We start from the raw sequence: 24,691 nt of genomic DNA on the forward strand, positions 1-24,691 counted from the left end.
GCCACGACCCGATGTCCATTTCTATCTCCAGGATGTCAGGCTGGTGTTTCCCCACAGCGTCTCCAGCCTGGAGAGTGGCCACCGACAGGGGCAGAACCACAACAAACATCAGTCATCTGAGTGCATCAAAGAGCGTCGGCCCGAACACTGGGGTGTCCCTGTGCAAAAAGCTTTAATCCGAAAGGAAAAGCCGAAAACAGTCAACAGAATTAAAAGTAAGAACTTGTGCTCATCAGAGGACCATTTCAAGGACAAGCGGCCGCTGGGGGGGGATTCGCACATGCGCGAGCGACAAGGACCAGGCCGAAGAACACCCACAAGCTGGTCAGACAGCCTGATGGGAAAACACACACAGAACTTACAGAAGAGGAACCCCCGATGAGCAGCAATCCAGGGGAGTGCAGTTAGCGCCACCCCAAGAAACAGCACCATGCCCCCCTCCCCTGACGATGATGCCAAGATGCCAAGTGCCGGGTGGCCGTGGAGACCCAGGGCCCCCCAGGGACCCTGGGCTGGAAGGGTCCTTGAAGCACCCTGCCGAGCGTGGCCCCCTGCTTCTTCCTGACCATGCAGCTCTGCTCCGGTGCGTACCCCCAGCCATGCAGCACGCGGCCCCCAGAGCACCTGGACGGAAGGTCCAGCAGCTCCGTCCACAGTGGCCCAGGCCGGAAGCTGCCCCCACTCCTCCAGCAGCGAAGAGAGGGACGGCAGTCACGTCACTCACACGTGCTGCCCCAAGACAGCCAGCTGTGGGCCATCCCCACCCCCCCAGCACGCCAACATGACGTTTTAGTGAAAAAAGACCAGCCTTTGAAGTACAAGCTGGAAGACTCTGTGGATGTGAGGTTCTAGACCAGGCAAAAAACGACCTCTGTCAGTTAGGGATGCTCTCAGGTGGCCAAATGATGCAGAAAACAAAGAACTGCTTGTCACATACGCCAGGGCCCTGGAGGCCTCCGAGGAGCCGGAGGGAGCCGCGACTGGGGAGGGGTCTTGGGGCGTCCCTGGAGGGCCGGCAGCAGTCATCTTCTTGACCTGGGTGCTGGCCGTTCTAAACTTAATCTCTAAACTGCACAGATATTTGTTCCCTTTTCTGCATGCTGGTCACAGTTCACAACTTTGAAAAATGCTAGTTGGGGGAGCAGGCGGGGTGGACGCACAGCGGGAAGAGCTCTGCTTTCCGGGGCACCTGCCCCGTGCCTGCAGCAGCTGACCCACTTTCCCACATCACAGAGGGGACGGGGCTTGCCCAAAGGCCTGCGGCAGACAAAGTGGCCACGGCAGGAGCGAACGCAGAGGGGACCCTGTGCAGAGGAAGGCAGAGGAGCAGATTAATTTGGGGATTAGCTGCGGCGCCCCGCGCGCAGACAGCCAGCCGGGACTCGCTAATAGCCACAAATCCTGGAGTGTCACAGGAAGACTTGCGCAAGCTGTCAGCGGCAGGAGGGCTAAGGGAGCGAGGGCAGGGGGACCCAGGACGCCAGGTCAGAGGTGGCTGGACCTGGGGGAGCACGACTGTGGGCCAGCCCCTGCGGGGCCCCCAGGTCAGAGGTGGCCCGACCTGGGGGAGCACGACCGCGGGCCAGCCCCTGTGCAGCGCTGCGGCTGGAAAAATCGAGGGGGCAGACCCAGGCTCTGCTAGAAGGGGCTCCCCTCCAGGGTACGCTGGAGGGCACTCCATCAACCTGCGCTCCCCACCCCATCACCTGTTTCCCAAAACGCATCCCTGCTTCCTCGGGCCTCCCATGGCCTTTGGGCCTCTTGGGAGGTCTGTCCAGTCTATCTTCCTTGCAAACTATCTTCATTCTTCAAGCCTTGGCTCAAGTATCCCCACTTCCAGGAAGCCCTCCCTGATATTCCAAGCCAGTGTCCCTGGCCTGGGATCCCTGGGAAGATCTGTTGATGGGCCTGTGTCCCCCGCCTGCCCTGGAAGGTTGGCCTGGGTCTTACTCAGTCTCAGCGCCCAGTGCAGGACTCGGTACACAGACAGGGAATGAGTCCACTCAGGGGGTGGGAGAGTGAGGGGCAAGAGAGGCACAAAAGCCACAGAGAAAAGGTGACAGGGAGAACAAAGAGTTTGTCATGTGGACAAGAAGGCAGGTGGAAGGGCATTCTAGGCAGGAGGACAGCACAGGCCAAGGCAGAAAGGTCTGGCAGCTTATTTGGGACTGGGAAGGGGGACTTCAGTATGGGGTGGGTGGTGAGCAGAGGGAGTCGGCAGAGGGGCTGGGGCAAGGGGAACCCACAAAGGGAGCCACTGAGGGGCAAAGTGAGAGGGTCCTTTTGTTCACTCATCACATATTTCCTGGACCTTCCCACAAGCCAGGCTTGGTTCCAGACCCCACAGTGAGGATGGGATGTCGAGTACGGGATGGGGCAAAGGACCTGCCCTCCAGGAGCTCAGTTCAGACCCCCAGGCCCAGCTTGCAATGCGCAGAAATGCACTCTAGGGGCAGGAGGCGGGGCCCAGGCACAGGGTCATTCTCTGGACACCCCAAGACCCCTTCAGTTCGACCACAAATGCCTCTGCTCCTGCCTGGGGATCCCACCATAGTGTGGTTCAGATGCCCCATAGTGAACCTCCATCCGGGCCCCTGCTATGGGCCAGGTCTCAGGTGAGGCACATCATTCTCCCAACAGCCCTGCCAGGGCGGGGGGTGAGGCGGGGGGGTGATTAGGATATCCACTTCACAGATGAGAAAACTGAGGCCAGACACTAGATCTGTGGGACCCCAAGCCCCATGACCTACCCCTGTTGACCAACTTCCCCTACATCCCTCGGGACCTCTTGGTCCTGGACCCCCAGCACTAAATGCAGGACGGAACCCTACAGGGGCAGCCCCTGTATTGGCTGGGAAGGACGGGTCTGGAAAGGCCCTTGACGTAGCTCTGAGAACACTAATGGGGCGAGAAGAAGAGGAAGGCAGGACCCTCCCCAGTTGTGGGATGCTATGCTGCGTGCGTCCTGGCCCCATGGGATCCCCATTCCCACCAGCTCCAAAATCCTGCCTCGGCTGAAAGCCCAAGTGGCCCAGAGCAGCCCAGAAGCCCAGGCCCTGGCTACTGCCACTGGCCTTTGGGACTCGGCCCAGGGAAGCCCTCAGCCCATTTGGCAAAGCCATGCCTGATGCCCTTAGCGTCTCAGGCAGTGGATCTGCCCAGGTGGCTCACCTGGCTCACCGGCCCACCTGTGTCCTCTCTGTCCGCACTGCCCAGCATGCAGGGGTGGGTGCTCAAGGCCTTGGCTGGGCATGGAGAGCGAGAGAAAGAGAAAGAGAACCACCCCCATTCCCCAAGATGGTCTTGGGGTGCCCCACGAATGCCACCTTGCTTTCAAGTCCCAGCTGAGTTAAGTAGTGTCCCCTTCTTCCTAGGGACCCATCCCAGGTGGGGAGACCAGTGAGATGACAGCCAAGGCGGGGGGCACGGGTACGGGGGAGGGCCCTGTCCTGAGGTCAGAGGCCTAAGCTCATCTGTGGGGCCAGAGCCAGGGCCGCTGCTCCTTGGGCCTCACTGGCCCCACCTGGACCTTGACCATGACAAGGCGGGTCTGACTGAACATCAGATTTGGAGTCTGAGCTCCTATGACCTAAGACACTGGACCCCTCCTCCCAGCCGGGGACAACTGTGTCCATGCCCTGTGGGACCCACAAGAGAGGGCTGCACTCCAGCTCAGTGGCCAGGAGATGGCCCTGCTCTGAACAGCCAGTCTGGGGCCTCTGTGTGAGCCCACCTGTCTCAGGCTGCCCCCTGGGCATTCCCAACTCACCCACAGCACTAAGGGCCAGCTGGGTCTCTTTCCCCTAGACCCTGGGGCATGTTCTGGAACAAGCCTGGGCTCTGCTAGGTCCCAGACCCTCAGGGAATGTGCGTCCTGGCTACCTAGCACGTTCCCCATGGATGCTGATTCTGGCCTTGGGAGGAGGGGCAGCCAGAGGGGGGAGGTCAAGAGACCCTCTGGACCTTGGGGACGGTGCTGAAACCCAGCAGTCAGAGCTGGGCCTGCTGCCCACACAACGCCTCAGCTCAGACTCCGGAAGGAAAACACGGGAGGGGTGTTCCCAAAGTGGGGGTCAGGGTGGCCAAGGGAAGTCGAGGAGGAAGTCGCGAATATTCACATCGGCTGATCCCTGGCCTGCCCCGAAGGGAGCCCGGTGTAGTCCACGATGGCTCAAAGTTTAGCACCCGGAGGGAGGCCGCAGGGGACACTCCCCAGACTCGCGGGATTCCCCCAAAATGGCTCCAAGACGCGCCCGCCTCGCTGGCCAGCCGCGAGGACTCCATCCCCCACCCCCGCCCCCACGAGGCGGAAACTTAAAAGCTCAGAACCAGGCAACTGTCAGCTGGGGGCGGGGGGGGGGGGGGACAAGCCGGCGCGGGGACCCAGCGCACAGCGGGCGCGGAAGCCCGGAGGGTCCCGGTGGGTGTGGGGGGGCAGTCGAGAGTCCGGGGCGGTGCACTGGGCAGTGGGGGGGCCGGCGCAGGCCCTCGCGGCGCACCCCCTCCCCCCGCCACGGCCCGGGCCGAGGAGCCCCCGCGCGCGGGGTTCCCCATTGTCTCGCGGCGCGCACACACGCACCCCGCGGCGGCACACCGGCCCGCGCCAGCCCCGCCGAGGCGGCCCGGGCCCGGTGGCTGCGCCCGGGCGGAGCCCTCCCCGCCGCCCTCCCGCCCCCACCCCGACCCGGCCCCGCGAGCCGCGGCTCGGGAGCCGCTGCACTCACCTGAGTTTCTCCATGTCTGCGGCAGAGGCCTGCGAGAAACCAAACGAGAGGGTCAGCAGGCGGGAGGCGTGCGCTCCGCGGCCGCGCCGGGCGGAGCCGGGCACAGCGGGCACGGGCGGGCGCGGCGGCGGGGCGCCCCGCGCGGCTCTGTCGGCCGCAAGCCCGGCCCGCGCGCCCCCAGCCCCTGCCCCCCGGCCGCGGTCCCCGAGACTCAGGGGGGTGCGCCGGGCCGCGGCCGAGTAACAGGTGAGCCCGCCCGGGCCGCCGCGCTCCCCAGCACCGAGTTACGCCCCCCCCGGGGGGAGGGGAGAAGAGGGGACCGGCCCGGGGACTCGGGATGGCACGGCCCGGGGCGATCCCGGTCTCGCCCGAAGAAGGGGGACCCGGCCCGGCCCCGTTAACTCTCCCGCGGCCGCGGCCCCCGCCGCTCACCGCACACCCCCCCCCCGCCCCGCCCCGCCCGTTAACCCTTCCGGCTCCGCGCTCCCTCCCGGAGGAAGCCGAGCCCGGAATCGCAGGATCTCCTAGTCGGAGAATGTTCGAATCCGGGAATTGGGAGCCATACGGGATTGCAGAACACGACACTCACACGATCCGAGGGTGATGGCATTTGGGACCTCAGACTCCTCAATCAGAGACCCCGCTGCCCTCAGATTCTGGGGTTCCGGGCCTGGCTCGCCCCTCCCGGGCCCGAGGGATTAACCCTTGCGCGCCCGGCTCGCCGGCGGGGCTCCCTGCCGGGCTTGCGCAGACCCGCCCGCGCGCGGCTAGGAGACCCTCCCTGCCCAGCCCCGCACAGCCGGGCAGCCCCTCCGCGCGCCGGGCGGGGAGACCCACCCGCTGCCGTTAACCCTGCGGGCGCCGGCGAGCCGTGGGGACCGCGAGCGGCCCGGGCGGGATCGCACTTCCTGCGCGGAGCGGGGGGCGCGGGGCGGGCTCTCCATCGCCCGGCAGAGGCCGCTCCCGGGGGCTTTCCCCCCGTCTTTCCGTGCCACGACTGGCACTAAAGGGGGACGGGGGTCTGAGCCCAGGGACCACGCGACACACCTGGGAAGACTGATGACTGCCCATCCCGGCCCCTCGCTCCGGGCGCCGCCGCCGCGTCCGCCGGGAGCGCGCTCCGCTCCGGTCCGGGCCCCACGCCGCCTCCCCCACCGCCCCGCCGGGCGAGGGCGCAGCCCGGCCAACAGCGCCGAGCTAGGAGGCCCGGCCCGGGGGCCTCGGCCAGGCTCGGCCGCCAACTCCCCGGGTGCTGGGGCAGGCCCTCCCGGGACTCCGCGGGCCTGTTTCCTCACCTGCGAGCCGGGGTTGGGGGCAGGGGGAGGCGGACGAAGCGCTCTGCGGCCCTTCAGCACCGGCGGGCTGCGGAGGGGCTGGGTGGGGGAAGGAATTTTAGAAGGAAGGATCTGCCGGGGGCCCGGATTGGCCGCCAGACGCAACACTCACTCTAAAAGTTGTGGGAGACCACGAGCCCAGACCCCCTCTAAATACCCTCCTCCCCTAAAGACAAAGAATTGGCCGCCAGGCCAGTGCCTCCCCCGAAAACCCCCTATATCCACCCAGGCCCACCTTTCCCGGGTCCCCATCACCGAGCTCCGCACACTAGATCCCAGCATACAGCAGGCGCTCAATAAATACGGACAGTGCATGCCTAGATCCTACACCACTGTGGCTTGTCTTTTCCTGCCTCTTGTCTCTGGCTGTGAGTTCCAGGCGGGAGCCCTGTCCCTTCACCAGGGCACCCTCAGCACCCAGCAGGCCTGGCCTCCACAGGGCCCCGTGCAGGGTGGGAGGAGCCGTGCTTTCTCAGGGTCAGCTCCAACCAGGTTCATACCCAACCCCAAAAGTCCAAGTGTTCCTCCGTCCACCAAGGCTTTCTCACACATTCCTTAGCTCTGGGATAAGTTCTTGCGGTGGGAGGGCGCAGCCAATGAGGTGAGCCCTGCCCTCTGGGGGCTAATGGTTGAGAAAGGAAACCCCCGCTCTTTCCTGGGAGCCCCCCTCAGCAGAATGGCAAGGATAAATACTGGCAGTACCCCCCCCCCCAACACACACCCTCCCCATGCCTTAGCCTTACACCTTGGAGGCTCCGTGGCTCCTCGGGGACAGCTCAGCAGGGAAGCAGTCACTCCCAATTTACAGACAAGGAAAGCAAAGGCCAGAGCTGAGCCCAGCAGGGCCTGGAACCCAGCCCTTAGAGAGAGGCCTTTCCCTCCCAAAGGCTAGGGACACCCCTCATATGTCTCCAGTTGTCTCAATCACTCACAGTGAATGACCTGCCAGGGAGTTTGTCTAAAATTAATAAGAATGTATTAAAATTTAATTTTAAAAATTGAGCATTAATTATGTATATTGAGTGTTTCAGCTCTTCTAAAAAGTCTGTCTGGGAATTTCGCCCCCAAGAAGGAATGTCAGGGGAGGCCACTGAGTTGCTCTGGTGGTGGCGGGCGGGGGGGGGGGGGGAGGGCGGGCAGGGCAGGCTGAGGGGAAGGAGAGGGGCTCTAGTCCTGGCACCTTGGACCCTCTCCCTTCACTCCGCTACTCCAGACCCCGAAGCCTGGCTCTGACCTTTCCACGATGTCTCAAATTCTCCCCAGACCCACTGCCTGTGCCCTCATCCTTAAAGGTCGCCTCCTCCAGGCAGCCCTCCATGGAGACCCAGTGGAGTTGTTTGGTTTAGGTCTCCATACCAGATGCATAATCCCTGGGGCAGGGCCTTTCCCTGCCATGTCCCAGGGCTAGCCTAGCACCTTACCCAGGGTTCGGGAGCCTGGACACAGCTCTGGATGCACATGTGATGAGCATTCACAGCTGTATGTGGCTGGGGAGCAGGGTGAGCAGTGAGGCTAGCCCTGTGAGGAGGTGCTATGGCTTTGGCAATGGTCTTGGTGTTAGGGCCAGAGCCCCAGGTTCACGTGTTGACGCTGCTATTCATAAGCACAAGATTTGGGAATACTCCTGAGATGCCCCTTTTACGGATGAGAAAAACAAGACCAGAGCCTGAAATGGGCTTATTCAAAGTCACCTAAAGTAAGCCAGGGCCTGCCTGGTGGGCTGGATAGAGGAGAAAGGGGGCACTGCCCGGGTCTCGGGCCGGAGGTGGTGCCTCCATTATAGGAGGAGGGCAGGGATGGTTGGGGACCATGAATATGAGGGGCCTGTGGGACGTCCAGAGTCCTCAGCGTGAAATGATGGGGCAGGAAATACCCTCAGGGCCCCTCTGGCCCCTCCAGGGACCCGCAGGCAAGTGGGATCCCAGCGCTCTTCTCTGGGGACTCCCATACTCATGGCCCCACGCCTCTTCCTGCAACACACTGTGACCTTGTCCGCTCCTGGTGGTCCAGCCCAGCAGCCACCTTTATTTTCCTAAAACATCCCGTGAGCCTTGCTTGTTGGCCCCTTGCCTCAGCCCACCTGCTCTCTGTCTTTGTCCCCGAATGCCATCCTCCTAGTGGCACCTGGGCACGGTGACTGGCACACAGGAAACACTCCCAAGAGGCGATAGAGGGAGGCAAGTCTGCCTAACCCTCCGGCCTCACCTCCAACCTGCCCCTTACTTGGCACACAGCGGCCACACTGGCCTCCTTGCTGGTCCCAAGCTCACCCAGCTGGCTCCTGCCTCAGGGCCTTTGCACTTCTTCCCTGCACCTGGAATGCTCTGCCCCAGATCTTGTGTGGCCAGTGCCTTCCTTCTCTGACGACCCATCTGAAGTAGCTCCTTGCCCACCAAAAGACTTCTCATCTCGCCGGTCTCTTTGGACTCCTCCTTGGTCATTTGCCTCCCACCCTGCCCCTGCCCTATAAACGACACCCCTACTGCAGGGCCCTCAGTTTCTGCCACTGTGCCTCTATCCCCAGGGCCTGGCACAGAGGGCCTTCAATGGCAAGTGGTGACACCAGAACCATTGCAGTTGGCCTTCTCCCCAGCCAGAGGCACCTGCTCTCCACCCTAAGCGCCTTCCTGCCCTCCTGGCTCCTATCATTCACTCACCACCCCATGCCCCTCCCCCAGCTGGGTGGCACCTGAGCCCAACGGCACATATGCACAGAGTCCTGCTCAGGGAGCTCCTCTGAGGCTGTGGGTCCTCCCGCTCCATCCGCCCCCCCCACCCCCCGCCAGCCAGTGACTCCTCCGCTGGACCATCTGGCCGGGTTGCACTGCTGCCCATTCCACTCCAAGTCCTTCTGTTTCCCAACTACAGAGAGAAGGAACGAGAGTCCCTGTCTGGGAACGGGCCTGCTTGGTGCTGAGAGCCATGTCTGGGACACAGGGAGACTGGCTTCTGGTCCCAGCTCTGCCTCACCATGTGACCCTGGGCCAGTCCCTGCCCTCCCTTGGGGCCAGGGACTGACCTCTCAGACCCCGACCCTAGTGCTCCACTCCTGGGGTCTCTGTAAATCCACTCGGGGCTCTGACTTCCTCAGTTTCCCCCTTATCTTGCTCCCCGACTTCCATCTCCAGGAGAGGAAACAAGCTGAACAATGTGGAGGGGACACAGGGGGTTCGAATCCCAGGCGCGGCTACCACGGGGGTCACTCACCTCCCGCTGATGAAGACTCAGGCCTCCTACACAGCTGTGTGACCTCTGGCAAGTCTCTCAACCTCTCTGAGCTCAATCCCTCATCTAGGGAGCATGGGAAAGTTTTAAAGGACATTGCGACTGACAAGGTAGCCATGTGTAAGGGACTGTCTTGGGGCTAGAGCTCCTCTGGAGAGCCAGCCTTTTAAATTTAATCATCTGGGGTGGACAGCCTTCGAAGATGTCTTCTTGCCTTCATTCAACAAACATGGACCGTGTGCCCTGTTCTAGGGGACTCAGCGGGGAAGGAGCCTGAGGAGCTTTGCGCCCTGATGGTGCAGACACCTCCGATTAGAGGGGATGTCAGCACAGCGCCCCCGCTGCCCCAGTGTCTGATGTGAGGGAGGGAAGGCTGGGGCTGGAACTGGCCACAGGGAGGTCAAGATGAAGGGCGAGCAACGACGGCGAGTTGGTGGGAGCAGCAGGCTCTGGGCGTGGGGGGCCTGGTGGGTCTGGGAGCATCTGGTCACCCGTGGGGAGCAGGGGGGTGTGTCACGGGCCACAGTAAGGACTTGGGCTTCTGTCCTGAGTGGGTCGGGAGCCCTGCAGGGCCAAACAGAGGACTGTCCCTGGCACCGCTGCGTGGGGGACGCGCTGAAGGCTGAGTGCAGGGCCCCTGGCGTCGAGCCGGAGGCGCCAGGACCAGTCCAGGCCTGCGGGGCCAGGGTGCAGGTGGGAGAGGTGCTCGCCGCCGGAAGGCGGTGGGGAGAAGATCGGGCCTCAGGTCCAGAGGTGACAGACGTCCCAGTAGGGACATGGCCAAGGGGGCGGGTGCACAGGTCCAGGAGATGTGAATCTGGGATCGGCCCGTGTAGACGCAGCACTAAAAGTCACAGGACTGGAGGAGCGCCAAGGGAGTGAGTGTGGGGCGCAGAGGTGCTACTTCAGGGTGCTGGGAGGGACGGAGCCCTCCAAGGACACTGAAAAGGAGCAAAGGGAGGTAGGACGAGAACGGGGTTTTCCAGGAGCAGGGGGGAGACCAGCACTCACAGACTGTGCCCTGGGTCAGAAGCTGGCTTCGTGTCCCTCAGCATCCCTCACAGGGCTGGCCTGTGCTGGGCACACAGCAGATCACCTGCCCAGACCTTCGCTGCAGGACCAAGGGGAGCTGTGTGCTCTCCCGTCCCTACTCGATGGAGGGGAGAGGGTGAGCGCTTGCCCAAGGTCCCTCCAGCAAGCTGGGGAGCTGAACACAGGCCCTGGCTTGGCACTGCTGTCCCCAGATGGGGCCAGGAGTGTCCTTCTCCCTGGGATTCCAGAGGCCTGGCCGCGTCTCACTCCCCACCCTGCCCGCCTCTATCCGGGCTCCATGAGTAGCCTCAGGCAGGGCCTCGGGTTCCCAGCTGAGTGCGGCTGCAAGCTGGCCTCCAGAGCTAAATCTGGCTTGCCAGCATGTTGTATTTGGCCTGCAAGAGGTTTTAAAAATTTTTTTAAAAACATTTGAGCCAACATTTAAAAATTGGGAGAGTTTACATTTTAAATTCCATATTTTTGGCTTCTACTGAAAATTTGCAAGATCTGGCAACTCCGGCCCACATTCCCACGTGGCAACAGTTGGGGAGCTGGGAAGCAGCTGCCCCCCCTCAGAGGCACCTCGGGGGGCCCCCACTGGGGAGAGGCATCGTCCACACCTAACTCACCTGACAGCTTAGCTAGACTTGGGGAGACTGAGGCCTGGAAGGTGGAGTGACTGTCGGGGTCACTCAGTGGGAAAGCCCCTGGGACAGGATCTGGGGACCCCCAGGCCTGGCATCAGGAGTCTTGTCACAACCCCACCTGGGCAACCTCAGAGACCCCAGCCTGCTTCTCCTTCCATGACCCTGGCCCTGGCCCTCCCGCTCTCTTCTTCTGACCTCAGGAATTGGCTGGCTCATGTCATTCATACTGTCATTCAGGCCTGTGGGCAGTGAGAGCTGGAGGTCTCAGAGGCCTGCCTTTTTTGTGGCTTCATGTTCACTAGACAATGAAGAGGAGGACCAGGGTCACCCATGGCCACTCAGCCAGATGGGACAAAGGCTGGACTAAAATCTAGGTCCCTCCCCTGGTTTGTAGCTGCCCCCCCCGCCCCCAACCAAGGTGTTAATGGTGAAACTCCAGGCATTATCCTCAAAAAAGGGCTTTCAGGTTAAGGACTGGAGGCCAGGGGTCTGCCCTGCGACCCTAAAGCTCCACCCCCAGCCTGGGGGGAGTTCTGGGGACACAGGCCTGTCCATGCTGGGAGGGCAGAGACACACAGCCGAAGGACCACCATCATGACCTTCATCACTATCATCATGCCAGGGACTGAACCTCTACTGTGTGCCAGGCATCTTTACCCATGACCTCTAACCCTCCTGCCGCCACACACCGGTGCGGACATGGAGGCCTCCGCTGTTCTCTGAGTCTGCTCCTGGTCTGTGAAACAGGCCTGATCCCGGTGTCTCTCGGACCCACCTATTTTGAGTATTTGATGTGAGGCTGGAGCAGAGGGGACCCAGAACAGATGCTCATCACACCTTATTGGCCCTGGGGGTGCAGAGTGTGTAGGGCTGATGCCCCCCGCCCCCTCCCTGGGAAAGGACACTCCCCAGGCCTCAGGATGGAGCCCTGCCCCCAGGCACCCACTGCTGGGCCCCGTCGGGTCCCCGCAGCCCTGTGCCGCCTGGCAGTCCTGGGAGGTACGTGCAAGGAGCCTTGAGACGCGGAATCCTCCAGAGGCCTGGGTGTCATGGGGCTCCCCCAGGGCCCAATGTCCCCAGAGTGAGGGCTGCGCCATGTGCAGGACTGAGTGGCATACAGGCGGGGGTCCCACAGGGCCAGGCCCTTGTGGAGGAGGGCACCTGTTGGGTGCGGAAGTTCCCTGTGACAAGGCAAAAGAAGGATCATGATCATTCCTGCCTTTTCTTCATGACCAGGAAAACCGAAGCCCAGAGGGGGTGGGTGACCTGTCCACATCACCCGCAGAGGGTCCTTGCACCGAGTCTACCCGAAGCTGCGGACTCCGGGGCTGAGCTCGGCGCAGCTGGCCCCAGCAGCCGCAGGGGGAGGCTGCCTAATTGGCCAAACTGCTCCCGGCTCGCCCTGGAGAATGAGGCAGGTCCCGTGGGGGGGAGGGGGGGTAAGAGCGAGGAGCAGAGGGGCAGAGGGAGAGGTTACGACTGCCTGGGTCCAACCCTGGCTCCTCTGCCATGACCTGAGACTCAGTTTCCTCCTCTGGACGTTGGGAGCATAATGATGGCACCAGCCTCCCAGGGGTGCACTGTGCTTGGGATCACGAGTTAGAACAACACCCAGAATTTTGTTTTTAAAACAACCTCTCCCTGTAGGGAAGCCATCCTGGGAGGGTCCTGGTCACGAGCTCCGCCAACCTGGCCCTGCGGCCCCCACCTCGGTCCTGTGCCTGGAGAAGTCCGGATGGGGCTATGTCCTCAAGAGCCCATAAAGCCCCATCCTGGCCCCAGGGGACACAGATGGTTTGGGAGACAGAGGTCAGCACCAAGGTGGGGGTGCTGCTCTGCACACCCAGGTCCCCGGGACAGCTACGTGGGGCTCACGTCTTGCTGCCCATCAGTGAGGCCAAGGTGTCTGTGTGCCCAGGGGCGTGGGTGCAGAGATGCTGAGAAAGACACCTGCTCTGAGATTTGAAGACCTCGGTCCTAGCCCAGACCCACCCCCCATGTGACCTGGGGCAAGCGGCATCCCCTCAGAGCCTCAGTTTCCAATTCTGTAAAATGGGGGAATTAGTGAAGGACACAGATCCATCTATCTGCCCGATAGGACAGTGACATACTACCTCACACGGAGGGGTCTGAGGTTCAAACATTCGAAGGGATAATCATATGAAATCCTGTGGTAAAACATGGAGGCAAAAACTCATGCACACTCGGGTCAGAACTATTCTGCCTGCCCCAAGCCAGAAATTTCACCTTAGAGATTCATTCTTTTGGTTCTTAAGGTCTTGCCTATTACAGATATGCTCAAAGGGGTGTGAGGAGGGAACTCGGAGGGGGTCAGCAAGGACTCACGGAGAAAGGACGCATGGAAGAAGGAGGGAGGGGACCACAGCAGACCTCTGCCTAGCTGCCGGCTGGAGGATGGGCTGAGGATGAGACTCACCCGGCTTGGAGGCTTCCGGGGGGAGGCAGCTTGGCCTCCATGCTTGCCGCTGCCTATTCGAGAACCACTAGTCTCCACGGCCCGGCCTGACCCCGCTCTGCCGGCAGCTTCAGCTGAGGACAGCGGAGGGTTCAAGGCCAGGGTCTTCTCTGGAGCTGCAGCCCCTGTGAGGGGCTCCTGGGCGGGGCCTGGGCCTTGCTCCCCCGGGGAGGGCTCCGGGCTGCGGCCTCTGGGCCCCCGGAAGGCCTCCAGGGTCCCGGGGTCGAGCACTCGCACAGTGACTTCATCCAGGAACCTGGAGAAGGGCAGCCTGGCCTCCCGTCGGCGGCCCAGCCGGGCAAGGGGGCCTCTGGCCGTCAGGGGCTCTGGGGTGGACTGCAGGCCGGCTGATGCCTGTGTCTCTTCCTGGCCCGGCCGTGCCGCCCAGCTGGGGCAGCATGTCTGGCCCTCGGGGCTCTGGCCCAGAGTGGGACTTGGTTTGCGGCTTTGAAGGTCCTCTCTGCATGCTTCCTTCCTAGGGGCTTCGGCCTGGGGCTCCAAGAAGGAGCTGTGGCCATCTTGCCCAGGGCTGCCAGGGTCCGGGCCCCATGCCTGGGAGTCGGCCCCCGAGAACATCCTCCTTAGTCAGTCCAAGGTCAAGCCTCTCCAAGTACCTCGTGGACCCCTACTTCTCTCCTCCCATGGGACTGGGATCCCCACACCCTCTTGGGGGGCGTTCAGGGCCATCTGTCCCTCATTGGCCAGAGTGATCAGCTGAATGCCTGCCTGCCCATCGATCCAGAGGGCACGTGGCAGGGGGGCTCCCACCCCCTAAATTGATTCTCACTAAGTGGGAGCTGGGCTTCAGGGCTTAGAAAGTGCTACAGAGAAGGTCATGTCCTGAGCTCTGTGTCTGTCTGGGGAGGAAGCCTGCACTGAATGAGCACCTGCTGTGTACGGAGTGGGGCGGGGCCTCAAGCACGCCACTCATGTCTCTTCATCTCCTCTGGCCCGTGTGGTGTTGGGTGCATGGAGATGGAGAGACAGGCAGCACAGAGACAGCTGTGACAACTGCCATGACAGGGCGAGCACAGGGCCTGAAGAAGGGGAAATCAGAACATCATTGATCTGGCCAAATGGGAGGGAATGGTGGAGACTGCTGGTTGCCTACCGTTCTCTTATTCGTCCTTAGTAAAGAATTCATTTTATTCCGGAAGCAAGATACTCAGCTAAAAGCCTGCATTTCTCAGGCTCCTTTGCAGCCAAGAGTAGTCAAGGAGATATAAACAGAAGTTATTGGGTGTGACTGCAGGCGGAGCTCCTTAAAAGGGATCAGACAGCTTGCATGTGCTTCTTTTGCTCCCACACCCCACCCTCCTGCTTCTTAACTGCGACATGGAAGTGATGGTTGGAGCTATTGCAGCTACATTGCACCATGAGGCAAACTTGTGGCAGAACCCATATATAAAGGATGGAAGAGCAGAAAGACAAAAGGAACCTGGGTTCCTGATGGTTACTGAGTCATCACATCAGCCCTGGATCACCTGCCTTTGGTGCTTTAACTTGAGAGAAATAACCCCCTGTCTATGTGAGCTGTAGTTACTTCCAGTTTCTGTCACTAGCAGCTGTGTGCAATTCCTCAACAATACACAGGGGATAAGGCAAGGAATAGTGGTTGATAATGCAATGAGGGAAGAGCCTTTGGCTCATGGGGCCCCAGGGTGTAATTAAATGGGGAGTAGAATGGAGGAGATTAACCCAGAGGAAAGGCCAGAGCCAGGCCTAGGCACTTTCTCCTTTGTGTGGAGGGAGATGTGCCTGCCTCCGGCATCTCAGGAAGATAGGAGGCAGGACTCCTTCCTGGGATGCACCTGCATGAGTCAAAGGAAGTCTCACTGGGAGGTGGCAGCCCCAGGCCCTTGGCTGGCCAACGCCTGGCCACTACCACCACCTGGGCTTCTGGTGCTGCTCAGAGCATGGCCTTGACTCTCCTTGGCAGTGCTAACTCACGGGTGTGAACCTGGGGCCCCTGCCCACTTGGTGGTGCCTAGATGTCTCATATCAAGTGCTAGGGACTCCTTCTTTTCTGGACTCAATTAGACACCTCTCTGAATGTCCCCACAGCATCTGTGACTGAATGTCTGAACAAATCCATGAGCTCAGCTCCACAGGAGCTGCCTGGACCCCTCCTTCTTCCTCTCCTCTCCCTCCCCCGCCAACCAGCAGGCCCTGGCAATTCAGCTTCTCTCAGACCTCAGGACATCCCTCTATCCCCAACATCACCTTGCTGGTCCCAGGTGCCACCATGTCTCACCTGTACACCTGCAATTACCCCTCCCTGGGGCCCCTGACCCTATGCTGGTCCAGCTTGGTCCTTCCCACAAACATACCAGTATGAACTTTAAAATTAACAGACCAGATAACCAGACAATGTCACATGATCATATGCCCTGCAAGGCCCTGCCAGCCCAGTGTCTTCTCTAGAGATACCGAGGTGTCTTCTCTACCCTGAAGGGCCCCCTGGAACCTCCATCAAGTTCCTGACAATGCTAAGCTCTATCTAGTCTCAGGGCCTTTGCATGTGCTGTTCTCCCCGCCAGAATCACTCTCCTTCCCTCTCTCTTTCCCTCTGTCTCCTCACCTAACTCCCATTTAACTTCAGGGCCCGAGTCAACAGCCTGTCCCTTGCAGCCCCCAGATCAGATCAGGTTCCCTTGCAAAAGCCTCTTGTCAACCCTGCTCTTCTCATAGCACAGCCCCCAACTGCAAAGGGTACATGTGCAATCATTTGTTTATTCTCTGTGTCCCCAGGAATGCAAGCTTTTCTCTGTCCTCACTCTCTACACAGGCCTAGGCACATAGTAAGTGCTCAATAAGTAGTTCTGGAGTGGACCCCTTCTGGGCTGAGAACTGGGGAGGAGAACATGGGGGAGCAGGGATCTCAGGCTCTTAGAAAGCCAAGCATCCTTCCAGCCTTGCAGTCCCCTGATAGCCACTCCTTGATACCTGGATAGCCCCCTTGGCAGCAGCTGTCCAGCCCCTGCCCCATGACCATCTCTGTGACCATCTCCATGACCATCACCATCTCCATCTCCATCACCATCTCCATCACCACCACCATGTCCATTACCACCACCATCACCATCTCCATCATTATCACCATCACCATCTCCATCACATCTCCATCACATCTCCATCACCATCACCAACTGCATTGCCATCACCATCCCATCTCCATCACCACCTCCATCACCATCACATCTCCATCACCATCCCCATCACCCATGCTATCCCCATCTCCATCACCACCACCACCTCCATCACGATCTCCATCTCCATCACCACCTCCATCACCATCACCAACACCATCTCCATCACATCTCTATCACCATCACCAACTGCATTGCCATCACCATCCCATCTCCATCACCACCTCCATCACCATCACATCTCCATCACCATCCCCATCACCCATGCTATCCCCATCTCCATCACCACCACCACCTCCATCACGATCTCCATCTCCATCACCACCTCCATCACCATCACCAACACCATCTCCATCACATCTCTATCACCATCACCAACTCCATTGCCATCACCATCCCATCTCCATCACCACCTCCATCACCATCACCATCCCCATCTCCAACACTATCCCCATCTCCATCACCATCCCCATCTCCATCACAATCTCGATCACCATCACCATCAATATCCATCTCCATCACCAACTCTGTCTCCTTCACCAAGTCCATCTCCATCACCATCAGCACCACCACCATCTCCATCACCATCCATCTCCATCTCCATCTCCATCACCACCTCCATCACCACCTCCATCACCACCTCCATCACCATCACATCTCCATCACCATCTCCAACACCATCCCCATTTCCATCACCAACTCTATCCCTATCTCCATCACCATCCCCATCACCATCTCCATATCCATCAACCATCTCCATCACAATCACCATGTCCATCACCATCCCCACCTTCATCACCATCACATCTCCATCCCCATCACCAACTCTGTATCCAGCACCATCACCCACTCCATCTCCATCTCCATTACCATCCCCATCAACATCACCACCACCATCTCTATCACCATCTCCATCACCAACTCCGTCTCCATCACCAAGTCCATCTCCATCAGCATCCCCATATCCGTCTCCATCATTGTCTCCATCACCATCTCCATCATCATCCTCATCTCCGTCACCATCACCATCACCAACTCTATATCCATCAACCATCACCATCTCCATCATTATCACCATCTCCATCACCAACTCCATCCCTATATTCATTACCATCCCCATCTCCATCAACATCACCATCACCAACTCCATCTCCATCACCATCCATCTCCATCAGCAACTCTGTTCCATCACCACCACCCTCACCACCACCATCTCCATCACCATCACCACCACCATCTCCATCACTTTCACCATCACCAACTTCATCTCCCTCACCATCTCTGTCAACATCACTGTCTCCATCTCCATCACCATCTCTGTCAACATCACTGTCTCCATCTCCATCACCATCACCATCCATTTCTACCACCATCTCCATCACCACCACCATTACCATCTCCATCAGCATGACCATCACCAACTCCATCTCCATCACCATCAACATCTCCATGTCCATCACCCCACCATCTCCATCACCATCTCCATCACCATGTCACCATCTCTATCACCATCACCATGTTCATCACCATCATCATTTTCATCACCACCACCATCACCATAACCCAACTCCATCACCATTACCATCTCCATCACATCACCATCTCCATCACCATCTCCATCACCATCCCCTTCTCCACTATGACCACCATCATCACGATCTCCATTTCCATCACTATCTCCATCTCCATCACCATCTACCTCACCATCTCCATCTCCATTACCATCATAAATTCCATCACCATCAACACCATCTCCATCACCACCACCATCTCCATCACCTCAACATCAACATCTCCATCACCATCACCATCACCACCACCATCTCCTCAACATTAACATCAACATCTCCATCACCATCACCATCTCCACATCCATCACTGTCACCATCACCAGCAGGAGGTGGCAGACCTAAGGTCAAATCCCTCTCCAACACTCCCAAAATGACTGTGGACAAGTCATGTCCCTTCTCTGTCACATGCAGATGGATGCCCCATTCAGGGACCGTTGTGGGAAGCGGTGTGAGAACACAGGTGCTAGGCGCCTCTATCACAGAGCCTGGCATCTAGTAGGACCTCAGGACGCCTAAAACACAGAGCTCTAATGTGTCCCATTCCCTGTGTATGTGTGGTCACAGGAGTGTTCTAGGGACTCTGGCCAGCTGGTCCTCTGAGCTTCTCCTAGAGTTACCGGCTGCATCAGACAAGTTCCCGTTGTCATAACAACCCATGGGCTCCCTGCCGCCTGGGCCCGAGGCCCGAGAGGATGCTGCCGGCTGCCGAAGCTTGCATCCTGGGCCTGCTCACCTCTCAGCACTCCTGAAAGGGCTCCACAGCTCCTAGTTGGCGGCTCCTGCCTCTTGACTCATCTGCTGCAGTCCCACCTCCTGAGTCTCTACTGTGTGTCAAGCTCCATGCTTATCGTGCACATGCATCATGGCCCAAATCCGCTTCCAGCCCTGTGAAGTGGGATGGCTGTGAACTCAGTTTCATGCTAAAAGAAGCAGTCTCAGGGAGGCCAAGTGACTTGTCCAAGGTCCCATGGCTCTGACATTGAGACCCAGGAGGGGAACCCCATAGGTCAAGTACTCACCCTATTTCCTCTCCAGCACCCCCTCAGCCCCTCCACCACTGCCTGGCCCCTCCTTGATCTCATGGGTGTGAAGCTGGCCTCTGTGAGCTTGGAGGGAGTAGGGACACAACTTCCCATTGCCTCTTGGGCTGGAACAGGAAGACCTGGTTATAGGGTGCTGGTGGGACCCTACAGGATGGACAGGGCATGCTGGGCACCCACTAAGGGTTCCAGACATCACCACACTTATTCTCACAGTAACCCTCCGAGCTAGGATTTGCTACCCCATTTCACAGAGAAGGATTTGGGTTCTGAGGAGAGGTCATTGGTCAACAACCATGGCTTGCCCTAGGCCAAGGACTGCAATAAACACTGGCAGGAGCGCAGTCCCCTTCCTGGGGCCTCCCTCATGCCAGTGCAGAAGTTTCTATTACTGTCACCCTTTCATGGATGAGGGCGTGGAGGGTCTGCGAATTCTCATACTTGTACTTTTTAACCACCTTGTCTCGTTGCTTCTGGATATTTCCCCGCTGGCCTGAGAATTTTAGAGGCCAGGGGTGCCTGGGTGGCTCAGTCCATTAAGTGTCCAACTCTTGGTTTCAGCTCAGGTCCTGATCTCATGAGTTGTGAGACTGAGCCTCATGTGGGGCTCTGAGCTCAGTAGGAGTCTGCTTGGAGAATTTCTCCCTCTTCCCCTCTCTCCCAAATAAATAAATAAATAAATCTTTAAAAAACCAAAAACGAATCCTAGAGGGCAGCCACAGGCCTTAGCTCTCTTGAGTCCTCAGCATCCATGCGCATGCTCTGTGCCATCGGAGTTTGCACCCTGGATTCTGCCCCAGCCTTTCTTCCTTAGAAGCGGTGTGCACTTGAGCTATCCAAACCTTCCAGGAGGTCTCCCTGGGCACGGAGTTCCCTGCAGGACTCCCTGCTGGTCACCTGTCTTTACAAGAGGTTACACAGCTACTTCATCCTACAACACGTAATTGGAGAGGCCTAATGGCCCCCTTCCGTCTCTCCAGCCCTGCAGCCTCCCCACTCTGCTATCCTGGAACCGGAGCACTGGGGGTCATGTGAACAAGACACCAGCATCTAGGGAATCAAGATGCTCCACCCATCCAACCAACCAGCCTTCAACCCATCCATCCCTATAGCCATTCATCCGTTAACATGTGCCCATTCGTGCATCCTTCCATGACTGTACCTGCTATCTGCTGACCTGTACTCACCCATCTACTAATTCTCTAATTCCTGTATTCATCCATCCACCCATTCATCCATGTATCCATCCTCGTTACTTGTATCTCATATCCATGCATCCATCTGCCCATCCACGGATGCATCCATCCATTGACATGTGTCCATTTGTGCACTGATCCACACTTCCATGCCTGTATCCAAGCATTCATTAACATACACTCATGTACCTATCCCTCCGTTCTTCCTGCATCCATCAGTTCATTCCTTTATCCACCATCTTATTGACAGTTGAGTACCCATCCATCTGTCCCAGCATCCAAGCACTGACTAATCCATTTAGTATCCATCCATTTTCTCATGCCTGTATCCATCTATCCTGGCATGTATTCCTGTATCCACCCATCCCTTAATCCATCTATCCATCTGTTGACATCTGTCCATCCATTTTAGATCCTTCCATCCATACTCCAATAGGACGTATGTCCTCTTCTGATCCTGGTACTCTCCCCTCTTACCCCCAGCTCTTGACCCATGCTGCTCCTGACACTCCACTACCCTCACGTGTTCAGCTCTGACTCAGCCCCGGACCTCACCTCCTGGGATTTGAGAAACTATTTATGGACTGTCTCCAAAACAGGACACGGATTCCTGGGCTACTCTCATTTCATTTCATTTCATTTCATTCCATTTCATTCATTCATTCGTCAACATCAAGTGCCTACAGGAGCAGGGGCACTCCTTCAGAGTGCTGTTGTGGGGATGATGCCTGAAACTGCTGATCCTGGGCTTGGCACACAGTAGGTGTTCAATAAATGGCTCGGATCGTGGGCCAGACTCTGTGCCCGAGTCCCTGCAAGTGAATGGGAGATGATCTAACAGACTGCTTGTGACTCACTTCCCACCCAGACCTGGAAATGTCTTGCATCCCACCTTAGCCCATGGAAAGTCCATCCCATAAGACAGGCTCCTGGAAGCCTTCACCCTCCTCCCTCAGCATTCCAGGTGCGAACAGCTCCAGGTTCTGAGGATCAGCAGAGCACAGAGCTATAAATATGAGCCCGCAGCTCAGGAGGGTCCTCCACCGAGGCACAGCCGCCCCTCGCCCAGCATCTTTGTGCTGAGCAGCCAGGAAGAAGCTGCATCTGCCACTGTGCTTGCTTTTCTGTGCCGCCCTGATTATAGTTAGAGTCGGGAAAATTAAGGGTTTTCGGGGACGCTGCCAGGGCCCTTGCTGCTGCCTCCCCGCCCTGCACGTCACAGATGCCAGGCAGAGCCGCCTCCATGGGCCACTTGCCCCAGCCAGCAGGGCCACGCCGGGCCTGGCTGGATAGCACACCACAGTTTACAAGGGGCTTTCTCCCACGTCCCCTGGACCCCAGGGAACAGAAAGGGTCTTTGCTGTCATTGGTGGGTGGTGGAACTGGGGCCCAATGAAGGGAAGCCATCTGTCCATGGCCCCTAGAGATGGAGGGCATGGGACCCCAGAAGGAGCCAGGCCCAGGGAGACCCTGCCCCACAGAGCCCCAAGTCCTTGACCCCTGCTGTGCACAGCGGGCGCCCGAGGCCCTGCAGGACCCATTTGCAGTTGCTCCTCATTCGGCCACCCCCACTCACTCCTGGGTGCCTACTCGCTCCCATCCCGCTGCTCAGGAGACTCCAGGAGGTCGCCCACGCTGTTCCTGCCCCAGAGGAACCACACTGGGGATGGGGTGGGGCACAGACGAGGAAGGAAACACCTCTAAATCAGGCAGGAAGCGGAAGCGCTAGGGCAGAAATTCCCATCCAACGCGCCGGGGTTCTGGGAGGGTGGGAGCGCCAGCTGAGCGGCCCTGGGCCTCAGTTTCCTCGCTTGTAACTGAGGGGAATGTCAGCCCCTGCCTTGCAGGTCCTGAACGAGACGGAGGGTCTCTGGGGCTGGCGCGCGCCCACGCGCTGCAAACGCTCGGTGAACCGGCCTGGGGTCCAGCCTCCTTCCGGCCACTCGGCCTTTGGGGCGGCCTCCCCGAGCCGGGTCTGGCCCTGCCCCCTGACGCTGGGCAGGACGAGGCCTGCCGGCACCCGGCCACCTGTCCCCTGGCCTCGCCCCGGGCCCCCGCCCCACCCTCCGGCCCGCCGCAGGGACGCGCGGGTCTGGGGGGCGATCGCCCGCAAACCGGACCCAGGCGCTCGGGCCGGCGGGGGGCGGGGAGGGGCAGAGCCGCGCGCGGAGGCCGAGTCCCCGCCCCGCCCCGAGACCGCCCGGTTCCCAGGAGTGGCCGGCCGGAACCCCCACCCCCACCCCCTTCCCGGGGCCAGCGAAACCTCCGCGGCGGGGCCCTGGCGCCCCGGCACCGGAGGGGGCGCCGCGGGCAGCGGAGAGGAGGCTGGACAGCCGCCTCCCCCACCCCCGCCCCCCCCTCCGGCCGGAGCGGGGGTGCGGAGCAGAGCCCGCCCCGGGCGTGGGTGGCGCCCGCCCCGCCCCCCCCCCGCCGGTGCCCGCGCCGCGCCCTCCCCGCTCGCAGGTACTCACCGCCCGGCGGAGCCGGCCCGGCCGGCGGCCGCCCGTCCACATGGCCCCGGGGCAGCCGCGCCGCTCGCCGCCGCCGCCACCGCGCTCGGGTCCCGCCGCCCTCCCCACCGAGGCCGAGCGCGCCGGGAGCCGGCGCGGCCGGGGCTCCCCCACCCCCCGGCTTCCCGCAGGGAGCGCCCGCCCCCCGCCCCCAGCCCGGCTCCCCGCCAGCCCGGGCCCCGCGCAGCCGCGGCTGATTCAGCGGCTCCCCCCTGCCGCGCAGGGCCGGGGCGCACTCGGGGGGCTCGGGGCCGGGCACCCGGCGCGGGGGTGCCGCGGGGGGCGCTGGAGCGGGGGAAGGAATGGCGGCGGGGCAGGGAATGAATGAACGCGTGCGAGCATGAATGGCGGAGCGCATGAATGAATGAGTGCCTGGTGTGCGTGCGGGAGGAACGAATGAATGAGGAACGAATGCACGAGGGGAACGCCGAGGGAAAGAGTGAATGGGCCCTTAAAGCCGGGAAACCTTAGGTGCTGACCTGTCTAACCCATTCATCCACGCATTCACTCAGTTCCCAACATTTATTGGACACCTATTGTATACCAGCCCTGCTCTAGGCCTGGGAACGCCGCAGGGAACGACGCCAAATTCCTGAGCTCCTGGAGTTCACAGTTTACAAATGTAGAACCTGCGGGAGTGGGGGCGGGGTGGGGGGGAAACGAAAGGCTTGACTCGGCCAAGCTAAGCTACCTCTTTCCGGGCCCTTACTCTACCGCGCCCCCAGCCCGACCTCAGTGCGTCCCTTGGGTCACCACAGGTACCTCTCCCGCCTTCCTTCTCAGCCGAATCCAGACACCTGGGCCAGGGTAGCCAAGTGATGGGGGAGGAGCTTCCTTACTTCCTGAGCTCTCAGAAGGGAGACGTAGCCTCTGGAGGGTCAGTGTTGCTCCGGGAACCTCCAGGTGGAGCACCTCCTTCCCTGCCCCCAGCAGAGCCCCACGCTCGCCCAGTCCTGGCCCTGAGAAATCAGGGTGTGGGATGAACCACTCACTCTCCCCCCCTGAGACATTGGGACAGGGTGATTCTGACGGCCCAAGCCAGGCTGGAACCTCATCAAGAACCAGCCTCAGTTCTGAGGACCTCAGAGCTCCCTGGGACTAATCTGCCAGCCCAGCCAGCCCAGCAGCAGCTAGCCTATGAACCCAGGAAGACGTCCCGGGAGGTGGGGGGAGGGCGAGCGGGGGCAGAAAGGATCCTGCGTGTTGGAAAGAGAGGTTACAAAGCATATGCACTTTACTCCTGTCCTCCCTCAGGACCTATGGGCTCATAGTTTACACATGTTTATATCATTCCCAAGCACATGGCAGATTAAAAATGCTGCCAATTAATACTTTATCTATTTTTTCATTGTGGTAAAATACACATAACATAATATTTTACCATTATAACTGCCTTTAAGTGCACAGTTCAGTGGCATGAAGCACACTCACATTGTTGTGCAACCATCACCACCGTCAGTCTTGTATTCTATATGTCATATACTTCGCAGTTTCTACTCCACTCAGTTAATTAGGGGAGTAGGTTGCTACATTCAGGCACAGGACAGCGCTGAGAAAAGGAGCTGGCAGCAAGGGAAGCAAGAAAAACAATCCACAGGAGACAGGAAAGTAAAGGAGACGGGACAGCCAAGAGCCACTGGAGGCTTTGGTTTCTAGGCAAAGCCCCCTCTCCTCTGCCTCAGGCCCCAGGGACATTTTTGGATAACACACAGGGGAAGGGAGGTTCAGGGAGCTTTCCAAACCCCCAGGACATCAGGGATGCCCTTTTGCCTCTGGGCTCAGAGGGT

General features: G+C 59.7%; 1 protein-coding gene across 5 annotated transcripts in view; it reads right to left on the bottom strand.

Annotated features, from left to right (window-relative positions):
- BEGAIN (brain enriched guanylate kinase associated) overlaps positions 1-22,984 on the bottom strand; it is a 45,494-nt gene extending 22,510 nt beyond the window's left edge. For 3 of the 5 annotated variants that reach the window (XM_036100025.2, XM_078054229.1, XM_078054228.1), the window contains exons 1-2: positions 22,866-22,984; positions 4,725-4,753 (exon numbers count right to left, since the gene is read on the bottom strand). In XM_036100025.2, coding sequence (XP_035955918.2) covers positions 4,725-4,753; positions 22,866-22,907 — 71 coding nt within the window. In that variant the 5' untranslated portion in view covers positions 22,908-22,984. Of the gene's footprint in view, positions 1-4,724; positions 4,754-5,771; positions 5,818-22,865 lie in introns of those variants that run through there. The other 2 variants (XM_078054227.1, XM_036100023.2) reach the window with 2 other exon arrangements.
- Positions 22,985-24,691: the final 1,707 nt, after the last annotated feature.

Source organism: Halichoerus grypus, chromosome 8 (assembly GCF_964656455.1).
Source record: "Halichoerus grypus chromosome 8, mHalGry1.hap1.1, whole genome shotgun sequence".
Lineage (NCBI taxonomy): Eukaryota > Metazoa > Chordata > Mammalia > Carnivora > Phocidae > Halichoerus > Halichoerus grypus.